At 35.0% G+C, this 13,874-nt stretch overlaps 1 protein-coding gene across 2 annotated transcripts; it reads right to left on the bottom strand.

The window, feature by feature from the left end:
• Positions 1 to 10,728: 10,728 nt before the first annotated feature.
• Positions 10,729 to 12,594, bottom strand: LOC114318718 (cationic peroxidase 1). 2 transcript variants are annotated; one of them, XM_028265660.2, is made up of 3 exons: positions 12,177 to 12,594; positions 11,766 to 11,960; positions 10,729 to 11,585 (listed from the first exon to the last, which is right to left on the bottom strand). In XM_028265660.2, exons 1-3 carry the CDS (start codon positions 12,387 to 12,389, stop codon positions 11,037 to 11,039), a joined length of 957 nt encoding a protein of 318 aa, XP_028121461.2. In that variant the 5' UTR covers positions 12,390 to 12,594; the 3' UTR covers positions 10,729 to 11,036. The 2 variants fall into 2 exon arrangements, with proteins under 2 accessions (XP_028121461.2, XP_082775117.1); XM_082918991.1 differs by having other exon boundaries at positions 11,766 to 11,984; positions 12,177 to 12,457.
• Positions 12,595 to 13,874: the final 1,280 nt, after the last annotated feature.

A 13,874-nucleotide genomic window follows, 5' to 3' on the forward strand; every position in this document is an offset into this window, starting at 1 on the left:
ATCCTTCAAGTACTGCTGGATATCTAGTATAATTAAGCCCAATGTTACGAGTAAATTGGAGATATCTTAGAACCCTTATAATTGCTTTCCAGTGTTCTACTCCTGGGTTACTCGTATATCTACTTAATTTACTTACTGCATAAGCTAAATCGGGGCGAGTGCAGTTCATCAAGTACATCAAGCTTCCAATAATTTGGGCATACTCTAATTGAGAAATAATTTTCTGTACATTTTTAGAAAGATACAAATTAACATCTACAGGTGTTCTAGCAAGATGATCATCATCTTTGCTAAATTTGTCAAGTATTTTCTCAAAGTAATGAGATTGTGACAAAGCATATCCTTCTGATGTTTTGGTAATTTTCATACCAAGAATTACATCAGCAATGCCCATGTCCTTCATGTCAAAATGTTTATTCAACATTTTCTTGGTAGTTTTAATCATATCATTATTACTACCTATGATGAGCATATCATCTACATAAAGACATACAATGACATAACCTTTGTCTGTGTTTTTAATATAAACACATTTGTCACACTCATTAATTTTAAATCCATTTGACATAATTGCCTTGTCAAATTTCTCATGCCATTGCTTTGGCGCTTGTTTTAAACCATATAATGATTTAACCAATTTATACACTTTCTTTTCTTTTCCTAGAACAGAAAAACCATCTGGTCGTTCCATGTAAATTTCTTCATTTAACTCACCATTTAAGAAAGCGATTTTTACATTCATTTGATGAATTTCTAAATTGTATAAAGATGCAATGGCAATTAACATTCTAATGGATGTTATTCTAGTAACCGGTGAGTATGTGTCAAAGTAATCAAGACATTTTTTTTGTCTAAAACCTTTGACCACAAGTCTTGCCTTGTATTTGTCAATTGATCCATCCGCTTTCAATTTTCTTTTGAAAATCCACTTGTACCCAAGAGGTTTACAACCTCGTGGCAAATCTACCAATTCCCAATTGTGATTTTGCAAGATGGATTCAACTTCACTATTGACAGCTTCTTTCCATAAAGGAGCCTCAGGACTGGACATAGTCTCTTTAAAAGTTAAAGGCTCATTTTCTAACAAAAATGTTAGAAAATCTGGACCAAAAGATTTTGAGGGTCTAGCACGTTTACTACGCCTAGGTTCCTCTTCCTCATTTTGATCTAACTCTTGTTCTTGATCCTGACTAGTAATAGCATCAAAAGATCTTTTCTTATTACTAGTCTCTTGTCCAATCTTATTCAGAAACACATGTTCAAAGAAAGATGCATTCCGAGACTCAATAATAGTATTTACATGCATTTTGGTATGTTCTGATTTATAAATCAAAAACCGATATGCACTATTATTCTTGGCATAACCAATGAAAATGCAATCAATGGTCTTAGGACCTATCTTAGTCTTTTTAGGACTAGGTATAGCCACTTTAGCCAAATGCCCCCACACTTTTAAGTATTTGTAGGATGGTACTCTTCCATGCCACAATTCATAAGGTGTTTGATTCACTTTTTTTTTGGGTACTTTATTAAGTATATAATTAGCAGAAAGTATTGCTTCCCCCCACAAGTTCTGAGGTAATCCAGAACTGATTAACACTGCATTTATTATTTCTTTTAAAGTCTTATTTTTCCTTTCAGTAATTTCATTTTGCTGAGGTGGGTAAGGAGCAGTGGTTTGATGAATTATTCCATGTTCTTTACAAAATTCACCAAAAGGTGATTCATATTCACCACCTCTATCACTTCTAAGTTTCTTGATTTTCTTACCAAGTTGATTTTCAACTTCATTCTTATATTGAATGAAAGTTTCCAAAGCTTCATCCTTGGTTCGAATTAAATAAATATAATTATATCTAGTATAGTCATCTATAAAAGTGATAAAATATTTTTTCCCACCTCTTGTTTGAATTGATTTAAAATCACATATTTCATTATGAATTAATACAAGTGGTTCCGTACTTCTTTCAATTGTATAAAAAGGAGTTTTGGATAATTTTGCCTCAATGCAAATTTCACATTTATGATTTGAATCAGTGTCAAATTTAGGTAATCATTCCATATTAATTAATCTACACAAAGATCCATAATTAACATGTCCTAGTCTACCATGAAGACTCAAGCAAGTAAGGAGAAGATGTATTTTTATTAATAACTAAGGGTACAACGGTCATTACATTCATCTTGAAAAGGCCATCAGACATGTAACATTTTCCTACATAGATCTCATTCTTAGTAAGTACAAATTTATCACTCTCAAATACTAGCCTAAGCCCATTCTTACTCAACACAGATCCGGAAACAAGATTCTTGCGGATGTCCGGTACATGCAGCACATTGTTGAGAGTGAGTTCCTTTCCAGATGTTATCGTAAGTACAATCTTTTCTTGTCCTTCAACTTTGGAAGTTGATGAGTTACCCATAAAAAGTTGTTCACCATTGTCCATTGTAGAATAAGATGTGTACATCTTTTTATCGGTGCAAATGTGGTGAGTAGCACCAATGTCCACCCACTATTCTTTAGGATTTATGACAAGATTTGCCTCGGAAACAACTGCAGAAAGATTGATGTCATCTATACCGTTGAAAATATTATCCACTTCGGTCATATGGGCTTGAGCAGGTTTCTTGTATGTTCTTCTTTTGTTTTTGCCTTTGCTACGACAATCTTTGGTCCGATGTCCCTCTTTGTCACAGATGTAACATTTGCCATTAAACTTGTACTTTTTATTTTCCCCATCTTTAGAGCCTTGTGATGAACTTTCTCCAGAAGACTTTCGTTTCTTGGTTTTTGAAGCATGTTCCACCACATTTGCCTTAGACTCCATAGGATGCTTACCAGCCCGCTTTTCAGAATTGTGGTTGTCCTCTTCAATCCTCAAACACACAATTAATTCTTCCATAGACATTTCATTATGCTTGTGTTTGAGGTAGTTCTTGAATTCCTTCCAGCCTCGTGGTAATTTTTCAATTAAGGCTGCAACTTGGAAGGATTCACTGAGAGACATGCCTTCTGCGTGAATGTCATGCAGAATGAGTTGGAGATCTTGAACTTAGTTGATCACAATTTTTGAATCAACTGTTACAAAATCCAGGAATATGTCAACCACAAATTTCTTTGAGCCGGCATCTTCCGTTTTGTATTTTTTCTCCAAAGACTCCCGAAGTTCCTTTGTTGTCTTGATAGGACTGTAGACGTTGTATAATGTGTTGTCAAGTCCATTCGAGATGTAGTTCTGGCAAAGGAAATCAGCATGTTTCTAGGCATCAACTGTAGTAACCACTTGCCGATCGGTTTCATCATTTTTCAAAATAGGAGCATCCTCACGGAGGAAACGAGCCAAGTTCAGAGTTGTAAGATAAAACAACATTTTTTGTTGCCATCTTTTAAAATCAGTTCCTGAGAACTTCTCTGGCTTCTCACCGTGATTTACCGGTACTGTCACCACAGGAGAGGGGGTTAGCGTTATTGCAGCCACCACAGTAGTACTTGTTTGAGCATTTGTTTCAATAACCATTAATTCTAATTTATAAAACAAAATTATAATTAGAATTTATACTACACAGAAAATTAATCCAAATTCACAGAATTAAATTCTATAAAAGAAAAGAAACAAGAATGTAACTTTTATTTTTCAATTAATTTGGAAATAAAATAAAATTTTATTTAACCAAATTAATTTCACACAGAAAATTAAATTTCTGTTTGACTTCAATAATTAAAATACTAAAATTTTTAGTATTTTAATTAATGAAAACTCAAAAAATAATTTCTAAAAAACCAAAATTAATTTCTGAAAAAATTCCACAAAAATATATTCTGAATTGTTAATGACACCAGTATATTACTACTAGTTATCAAAGAAAACAGACAGTATATTACTACTATCTGTCAAATAGCATATAGTCACTATTTGTTTTTCCAACCAGAATATTATTTTGTAAATCCACAGAAAATAATTTTCTTAAAAGAAGAAAGAGAAAAGGAAACAAACGAAAAATTCTGTAAACAGAATAATTCGAATATGTCTTAAGATTGTTAGAACAATCTTCTGTGTAAATAAAATAAATTGAAACTAAATCAAACAAAATAAAATAAAAAATTACAAAATTTATTTTGTCGAACCAAATAAAAATTAAAAGATCAAGTCGAGTGTGTGACACTCTGTCCTTAAGACAGATCCGCCCCGCTTCGGTACTTACGGTTGAGTAGTGTCTATCTCCCAGGATACAATGATCTTCACAAATTTGTAGAAGCACTTCAAACAAATTTGTCCGGCGAACCGAACTTGTGTTCTATACTTTCTTTGATTTTTCCTAAAACTAGAATGAAGAATAATGCACTAAATAAAATCTGGACAGCAAAAGCATAAATTGCAGACTGATTTTCGGGTCTAAAAACACTCTTGGAATGATCTGTATTTATAGGCAAAATACATAGCCCCGAACAGGTGTTGTTTGTCCCTGAACAGGTGCACTTTTGAAATGAACAGATATCATTCAAAATTCAAACAGATTTGAAACAAAACTGTCCAGATTTGAATCATTGAATTAAATTTCTGCAATAATTTTTGAAAAAATTCAAATGAATTTTGTCCAAAAAGTTAATATTAGAACCAACCCGACCCACAACCGCGCCCGAACGGACAGTGGCGGCGGCGCGTGTGTGGTGGTTTGGGCTAAAGTTCACTTTGTCCATAACTCCTCCCCTTTACAAACTTGGGGTCCCCCTTGGGGCCCAACCCAGGTGTTGTAGGCTAGAGCTTATATATTTAACAAAACTCTCTTAAAGTTTCAATGTGGGACAAGCCTCACAAGGAAACCCACATTAAAAAATTTAAATGTCCATCCCACGAACCCGAAAATGACGTCATGTTTCCATTCACTCATAAATGGTTTTGACGAACCGTCTTCACCATGTGACTTGCCACGCGGCAAGGAATACTTCACCTCTTCGGACCCACCCCAAAAGACATTTGGGGCCTACTCAATTTTGGGCTCAAAGTCGGCCCAAAATAAGCCTAATAAACCAAATTTTCCAACACTTATTACTTTCATAGGCCATTATGTACTCTTCTCTGTTGGATAACATTGCACACGTATCATTCTTGTTGATTTGTTGTTAAATTATTGTTAATTTATTTGTGAATTTGTATTGAAAGAACTCGTAAAGTTTTCATCAATTCATACTCTATTTTTTGTGTTACTGATACCTTATTCTAGAAGACAGTAAAGTGTTACTTTGATAGGCAATAACATTTTACTGTGAAATAAAATAAAATGTTACTGCCAAACTGAGTAAAATTTTATTTTAAATCATAGTAAAATTTTACTGTAAAACAGTAAAAATTTATTATTTACTTCAATTTTGATGGTAAATAATTTTTTTTTTTAAGAATTTCATAGTCAATTTAGATATTGTTTGACAAATCTTGATGAAAGAATTTTAAAAATATTAATTTTATTATAAATTGATATCTAGATAAAAAGTTATATCATTTTTTGGAGCTGCTACGTAACTCAAAAATCGTTTGGCTCGAAATGGCTCGAATCCAAAACGACGTCGTTTTCATTTTTTTTTTCCTTCCTTCTTTATCTTTTCTCATCTGTTTCTTCTCTCATTCTTTTTCTTATTCTGTTCAATGAGCAGTGTTCATCTTTCCATCTCTTCATCTCTTTCTCTCCCTCTGTTCACAATCACCAAACTGAAATCAAAATCAATTTATTTTTATTTTTATTTTTTTTCCGCCAGCCAACAATCTACAAATCAAAATCATTTTTTTTTTTTTAGCTAGCCAACAGTTTACAAAGAAGAAGAAGAAAAAAGAAAAGAAGAGGAGATACATCATCAATCAGCCAACAGTCTACCAATCAAACCCAAAAATCTAAATCAAAACCAAACATGAACAACAACACATCATTATCATCATCATCATCAAGAACAATCAATAACAATGGAGAAAGGAAGGCAATGTGGGTGGATCCCGGTGTTGAATCGAAGAGGAAGACAAGGAGGATGTAGAAAGGAAGCTAATGCAAGACTTTTCACAATCTTTGTGGATGCTATACCAAGTTCCATGGACTTGAAGATGGTGTACGACATTTTCAGGAAGTTTGGAGTGGTGAAAGATGTTTAATCCCGCAGAAGAGAAGGAAAGTGAGGAACACTAGATTTGCTTTTGTCAGATATGATTGTGAAGTGGCAGCAGAAATAGCAGTGCAAAAGGCAAATGGGATTTGGGTGAAGGACACACAGCTAGAAGTGAAGCATGCAGATTACGACAAAGAGACTCTGAAGATTAAAGGTCACAATCAACCTAATCCAAAAGGTCCTCTGAACATTGGAAGGGGTGGAAGATGCGGTTGGCAGCCAGCAATAGGAACTAGATCTTATGCAGAGGTGACTAAGAACACTAGCGTCATGGGAGGAGGAGTTCTCACAATCAAGGCCGAGGAATTAGGAAATGGGTGGCTGTATGATAGTGTTGTGATTCATCTCAAATCAGAATATGCCAACATTAATCTTATAGTAGAATTTCAGGAAAGGGGTATGGAGAATATATTGGTAAGGGATGGAGGGGGTAGGGATGTGCTGTTAACATACAAATCAAAGGAGGAAAGGAAAACACTTATGGAGACCATAAAGGAATGGGTACAGAATTGGTGCAAAGAAATAGTGGAGTGGGAACCGGATCTTGTTAGAGTCAAAGAACGTAAGGTATTGTTATGCTGCTATGGAATACCATGGAATATGTGGAATAGAACTACATTGAATAGGATTGGGAGTGTATGGGGTGTAGTAATTTGTATTGAGGATGATCTACGCAACCCAGCATCGTTTGAGTGTGCAAGGATCCAACTTGTAACCAGGTGTATGGAGCTAATTAAAAAAGTGATCAATTTGGAATGTAAAGGCTCTGTTCATTCGGTGAGAGTGTGGGAACAACAATCTGGGTTATCAAATCTCATGGTAAAGATGTGTAACTGCCGAAATAAGCTTCGTGGAGAAGAAATCTGCAATACCAACCACGATGAGAAGATTGGAGTAGGGAAAAATGCAAGAGATGTGGCTGAAGAAGATGATGACTGGGCTGATGAGTCAGCACGGCAACTGGACCAGCCTCAGGACGTGTCTAAATGGGATGTGTCAAGTGGAGATAGGAGGAGTATTGAGGTAGAGAATGAGGTACCTGGGAGAACTAAAACGGTGGTGCCAGAGTCGGCTGGTATTGAGCTCGAGAAGAGGGCAGAAGGCATTATGAAGGTAGCTGGGTTTATAGGCAACGGTTGTGAGTTAGGAAATCAGAAAAGTTCTGATCAGGCTATAGCGCATGGTTTTGTCACAAGTTTAAGTAAGTCTAGTTTACTTAAACCTGGGGTGGAGCTAGAGGTGGATCTGGGCCTGGTTTCTGAGGTGGGCCGTAGAGATGGATTAGATAATATGAGGAAAGGGAAGTGCAAGCCCAGGGATTGAAGTCTGACTTTCAGTGTGGGCTTAAAAGTGTAGTAGGGCCTGTATTGATCTGTTCAGACATATCACAGACCTAAGGTGATGCTATATGCTTAAGTAAAGAGATTATAAAGAAAAAAATGGAGAAAGAGTGTTGTTCGAAAATCAAGTGGTAAGAAGATTAAAGAGATGAAGAAGGGCTATCTTGAGCTTGCTAGAAGACATGGCCACAATGGAGATTCATCAAGTAAATTGGGCCTAAAAGGGGCAATCTAGAGAGCAGCCACTGTGGTAGTATCAGTGTCCTCATCATATGCCAGTGGAGTGGCTAGAGACAGAAAAATGCTTAAAGAGGCTAAAGAAACTCTACATCTGGGAAGATTATTGGGAGTAAATTTCAAAGGTAAAGAAGAGGAAGTGATGTCCAAAATTGTGGAGCTAGAGGCACAAGATAGAGCAAGATTGGGAGAGGGTTCTGATGCTGCAGTCCAAAGTGTAACATTAGGGGTTAGAGGACAGTGATAAAGGTTAATGATGAAGGTCTTATCATGGAATGTGAGGGGTCTAGGTAGGAAGGAAAAAAGGAGTAAGATAAAAAAACATGTTGAAAGCTAGAGGGGTTGACATTGTTCTGTTCCAAGAGACAAAAAAGCATTTATGTTAGAAAATGAGGTAAAGGAATTATTGGCCAGGGATAGGATGGAATTTATGTCAGTTGATGCTGAGGGAAGAGCTGGTGGTTTATTATGCATATGGGATCCTTGTGTGCTGCAGGTATCCAGTTGTTGTTGTAATAGAAGATTTATTCTTCTATCAGGGGCTGCCTCCAGATGGTTGTTGGTCTGATGTATGGCCTTGGAGGCATGTTGGTGTATGCAGATGTGCAGGTTTTAGGAGCACTACAAGAAAAAACACTTTTGATGACCACCTATTTTTTTGGTCACAAATAGTCCACTTTCTGCGACTAAAATCTAACTTTTGGCGACCACAATTTTTTGGTCACGAAAAATCACCTTTTGGCGACCAAAAATAAAGTTAGTCACGGAAAGTATACCTATTGGCGACCAAAGGCTTTTTTGGTCGCGGAAAATCACCTTTTGGCGACCAAAAAAATGTTGGTCGCGGAAAGTATACCCTTTGGCGACCAAAGGCTTTTTTGGTCGCGGAAAGTATACCTTTTGGTGACCAAAAAAATGTTGGTCGCGGAAAGTATACCCTTTGGCGACCAAAAAAAAAGTTGGTCGCGGAAAGTATATCTATTGGCGACCAAGGGCTTTTTTGATCGCGGAAAATTACCCTTTGGCGACCAAAGAAAAAAGTTGGTCCCGGAAAGTATACTATTAGCGACCAAAGGCTTTTTTGGTCGCGGAAGATTACCCTTTAGCAATCAAAAAAAAAAAGTTGGTCGCAGAAAGTTATGGAGGGATAATTTTTTTAAAAAATGGATACTACTGTAATTACATGTTATTTTTCTGTTTAGGCATTAAAAGTTTTATAAAATAATATATAACCCAATTTTTATGGGTTATATATTTTCTCTACCAAATATGAACAAGAAGCATGTTATTGGCAGAGTGGATTGGGTGCATGGTGACTCCTTGGTTAGGAATTCAAGTCTTAGGCAGCGCAAAAGAATTAATTTTTTTGGGTCAAGGTACTGACTTTTGGCGACCAACTTATCTTTGGTCGCTAAAAGTTCCCTATTGGCTAATATGAATTGGACTTTTCGCGACCAAAAAAGTTGGTCGCCAATGGTCACTTTTTTTGGTCGCTAAAAGTTCCCTTTTGGCTAATATGAATTGGACTTTCCGCGATCAAAAAAGTTGATCGCAAATGGTCACTTTTAACGACCAAAGGCTTTTTTGGTCGCAGAAAACTATCTGTCACGAGGCTTTAGCGACCAACTCGCGACCAACATATTTTGGTCGCGAAAAGGTTTTAGCGACCAAATGTGGTACTTTCCGCGACCAAACATGTTCATCATGGAAAGTGTTTTTCCTAGTAGTGGAGGTTTGTTGGAGGTAAGTTTGTGTGTAGATTTTAGGAGGGGAGTGGAAGCTGGTGGACGTTGCTTATACAAGGCCTCAGAAAGCATGTCAGTTGTTCTAACTAGTTACAGACTGTTTTGTTTTCTGCTGCTTTTAACTATGTTTTTGCCTTGTTTGTTGGTTTCTCACCAACTAGGAGATTGCTGCTTAATCTAGATCCAATCTCCTCTTTATTGTTGTAATTCGGTTGTTTTCTTCAATAAAGTTTTTTTGCTGATCAAAAAAAAAAATCATCATCATTATCAAAACATCATCATCATCATCATCAAAACATCATCATCATCATCATCATCCTCAACACACACACAGACATAGAGAGAGAGAGGGGGGGTACACAGATCTGTGCCCGTGATAGCGTCGGTGATGGTGCTCTGGTGCTCCCCCTTACTCTTTTCTCTTTCTCTCTCGCCAGTGATGGCAGCACCGGTGATGGTGCTCTGGTGCTCTCTCTCTTCCCCCTTCCTTTTCTCTCTTCCTCTCTCGCCGATGATGGCAGCGCTGGTGATGGTGCTCTGGTGCTTTCTCTCTTACCTCTCCCTCTTCTTTCTCTTTCTCTTCTTCTCTTTTCTCTCTCTTCATCTCTCTGTTTCAGCAATATAAGACGGAAAGGGAAAAAAATAAAATACCCAAAACAACGGCCAAGTGTTTCTCGAGCTACCAGGGATTATCCATCATTCTTAAATTTAAAATATTAAATTAGTTATTAAAGATACTTTGGTAATAGTAGTGTATGCTTGACTTTTCAAGAAGAATTTTTTATTTTTGTCCTTAATGTATTAAAATTTTATTATGTAGGGTTTGATCAAATTTCCTAATATTGTGTCCACTTAGTATGTTTGTTCATTTCATTTTGGATAAGTTTTATGTATAATCAATTTGTTTATGTATCATTTTCTATGTTATTTGTCAAATGGAGAAGTATGTTATAAAAGTGAAAATCTTTTAAAAATTTATGAAAATTAGGAGGAATTTTTTTGTTTTTTACTTTTTTTTTTGTGAAAATAATTTTTGATTCCCTCCTCCCTTTCTCATCTGTTTTGATCACCTCTTTTGATTAGCAGGCACTGGCAACTCTCTGTCTACCGAGCATTCTCTTTCCTGTTCATTAAATGTGTTTTTTTTAATTTCTTTTTTATTTTTTATATATGTTGCAGTGTGTACTAAATTTTTTTTTCCCTATGTTTAGAGAGAGAAAAATAAAAGAACAAATCCTAACAATCTTATTAAGAATTAAGAAAAATTATAAATATTTGATACAATTGTTCATCACGTACATTCTTTACAAACATTGTCTTGAACAAACAAATCCTCGTAAAAAAAAGGTTACATACTCAATCTCTTCCTTCTACTTTCTCAAGGAAGAGAAAAAGAAAAACAAAAACAAAAAAAAACTTATCACCCAACAAATTGTTTTCTTAAATATTTAATGCTAAAAAAAAATATATTTAATGGTATATTTAATGCTATTTGAAACACCCCCCCAAAAAAAAAAAATAAATAAATAAAAATAAATAATAGACACAAGTGACTCTAAAACACTAGTTGACCCATCTGCAGTTTGATCTAATCTGGCCTTTCTTCCCAGTTAATGGCTTTATATTACCCATCTTAACCATGGACTTAGCAAAATCATTCCAGAATGACCAAACATCAGTGCTATATCTCTTCACCAACTGATCTGTCTCACCACCATTATACAGTGCTTGATCAGAATGCAAAAGCCCCTTCTTCTTCACCAAGTTGGAGAAATACTTGGTGTCGAAAATGGCAGCTGTTGGGTCCAGAGGTGCTAGGTTTGAGTTCCCATCGTTTTTCGGGCATCTAGATTGGCGATCACGCGCAAAGGTAGGGTCGATGTTGGATTCTTCGTAAATATGTTTCCTGAAGGTAAAACACTGTGCAAACCCAATGGAGTGGCCACCAGAGAGAGCAACGAGGTCCTTGGCGTCGAGGCCTTTATTTTTGAAGTTTTTGATGAGGGCAGGGAGGTCCATCAATGGTGAGGGGAGGTCCTTTTCGGCTTTAGTCCTACTGGCCGTGGCTGAGTCTCTTCTCCCTAGTTGCACATTCCATGTTGGTCCCCCAAGCTATTTGTAAAACACGACATGTTTTAGCACACAAATATCTTGATAAAAAAAAAATAAATTAATCACAAAATTAGATACAATTATCTTATATAAAATTGAATTTTGTGATCAAATTCTGTATAGTTAATAGTTATAATCTTGTGATCACCATAATATTATTGTATGCATATAGTAACATACCGCAACTACAGAGTCGCGAGCTGCAACTGCCAAAATATCAGCGCACGATACCACAGGGCGTCCACATGTCTTGTCGACCTCCAACTTGATTCTGTCAATGACTTCAAATCCTCTAGCAGAATTATTATTAGCAGGAGCAGTCTTTTCACTGTCAATGGTGGAGGTTTTGTCAAGAAGAATTGAAGCATCACAGCCCTGCATTAGAATCAGACCAAGTCTCTGCTAGTTTAGCTATCACAATTGATTATATCAACTACTATCCCATCAAAGGTAACAAAGCAAAAAAAAAAAGTAATTAAATTATTTATTTTATGTTTTGAATGAAATTCTTATTTTGCTTATCAAAAAAAAAAAAAAAAAAAAAAAGCGACTGAACAAAATCTTGAAAAGAAAAGAGTTGGCAAGTCATACTTGAACGAAACAATCGTGGAAGTGTAGGCGGAGCAAAGAAGCGCCCATGCGGCGCTCTTGCCTTACAGCATCCTCCACAACTCTTCTGATGGTGGGTAAAGCTTGGGGACATGTTTTGTAGTAGTAATAAGGTGAAAGTGTTGACGAGAAAGCTGTGGTTGCAAGAGAAAGCAAGAGAAAGCTGGCAAGGAGAGAGAAGCTGTGATAACCCATAACTCTTTTGGTAGTAATAAAAGTAGTGATTATGATCTGTTGTATGTTTTTTGGGTGATATTTGTGCAAGGTGATGATACCTGTATTTATAGGTGAGATATCTTGGACTCAGGCAACAAGAATAAGGGCTTAGACATGGCCAGGAAGACCAGTTCTAGGAAGCAAACATGTAGTTATCAACTTAGACTTTGGAAAACCTATCCATGCAAGAAAGAGAATTAGTACAGAAAATATTGAAGTAGTCATGCAAAACTGCAGCTTGCAGGTATCTTAATCACAGCAAAATTACCATAGTAACCTTTTTTTTTTTTTTTTGGTTCTTCTTTTTTCAATTTTTTTTTTTGTTTTAATCTATCAAAATTTATGAAAAAAGCTCAATCTCATGATGACATTCTTAAAAAGGATTTGATTTTGTTTGATGCATCTTAAAAAAGTCTTTTATGGGCTTTTTTTTATTTTGTGATCTTGTGTAAGACAATTCGATGTAAATCTGCCTATAACTTAAGCAATACAAGTAACTCAAATAAGGTAAAATAAAATGATTATTATGAAGATGAGGAAGTACTTGTTTAGATTGTGATTATAAATTATTAAAAGGGCAATTCAGCTAAACCACCCATGTAGATATTCTTATTTATGTAGAGAGTTATAAGTTCCCACAAACATTTACCCTGTTTGGCGAGTTTTGAAAATCTATTTTCTGTTTTTTTTTTTTCCCCTCAAAAAATTAAAAATTAGACTAGTTACAAAAATATTCATAATTTTTATATAAAAAAAACTTTTGGGTAAAAATCTTTTTTGACAATAATTTTAGTGAGGACATTCGAGTCATTAATGACGATAGAGACTAAGACAATTTAAAAAAAAAAAAAACCTCCTAATTCAAAACTTCATTCATAAAGATTCAGTCAATAAAATTTATTAACACGGAACAAATTTATTCCTTGCTTTGTTCTGTATCAGATAAGAAAAAACAAAAAAAATTAATGAAATATCTCTCTCTAACTTTTGATAGTAGGAAAGCTTTAATATATTTTTTTTTCTTATTAATTAAGGTCCTTTAATGATATTATTAGAGAAATTTTAACTTATCATGGAGAAATTTATGACGAACAAAAATTTTTCTTTAAAGAACTGAAATTTCTCTATGTCGAAATTTCTCTATAAAAATGTTGAGGAATCCGAACTATTATAAAAATATTATATATTTTTTATCTTATAAAATCTTAATAGTAAAAATATTTTTTGAAAATAATTTTAGTGAGGACATTCGAGCCATTAATGACGATCGAGAATAAGACCATTTATAAAAATAAAAATAAAAAAACTTCTAATTCAAAACTTCATCCATAAAGATTTAGTCAATAAAATTTATTGACATGGAACAAATTCATTCCTTGCTTTGTTTTGTATCAGGCCAAAAAAAAAAAAAAAAAAAAAACGAAAAAATTAATAAAATATCTCTCTAACTTTTGATAGTAAGGG

This window comes from Camellia sinensis, chromosome 3, assembly GCF_055761805.1.
Source record: "Camellia sinensis isolate YWXY chromosome 3, ASM5576180v1, whole genome shotgun sequence".
NCBI lineage: Eukaryota > Viridiplantae > Streptophyta > Magnoliopsida > Ericales > Theaceae > Camellia > Camellia sinensis.

Excerpts from the sequence above, each read along its gene's own strand:
- LOC114318718 (XM_082918991.1), bottom strand. The coding sequence starts at position 12,389 with ATGGGTTATCACAGCTTCTCTCTCCTTGCCAGCTTTCTCTTGCTTTCT. Across the intron at positions 11,985-12,176 it reads TCCACGATTGTTTCGTTCAA|AGACTTGGTCTGATTCTAAT; the intron begins GTATGACTTGCC and ends CTAAACTAGCAG. Across the intron at positions 11,586-11,765 it reads CTCGCGACTCTGTAGTTGCG|CTTGGGGGACCAACATGGAA; the intron begins GTATGTTACTAT and ends TTTTACAAATAG.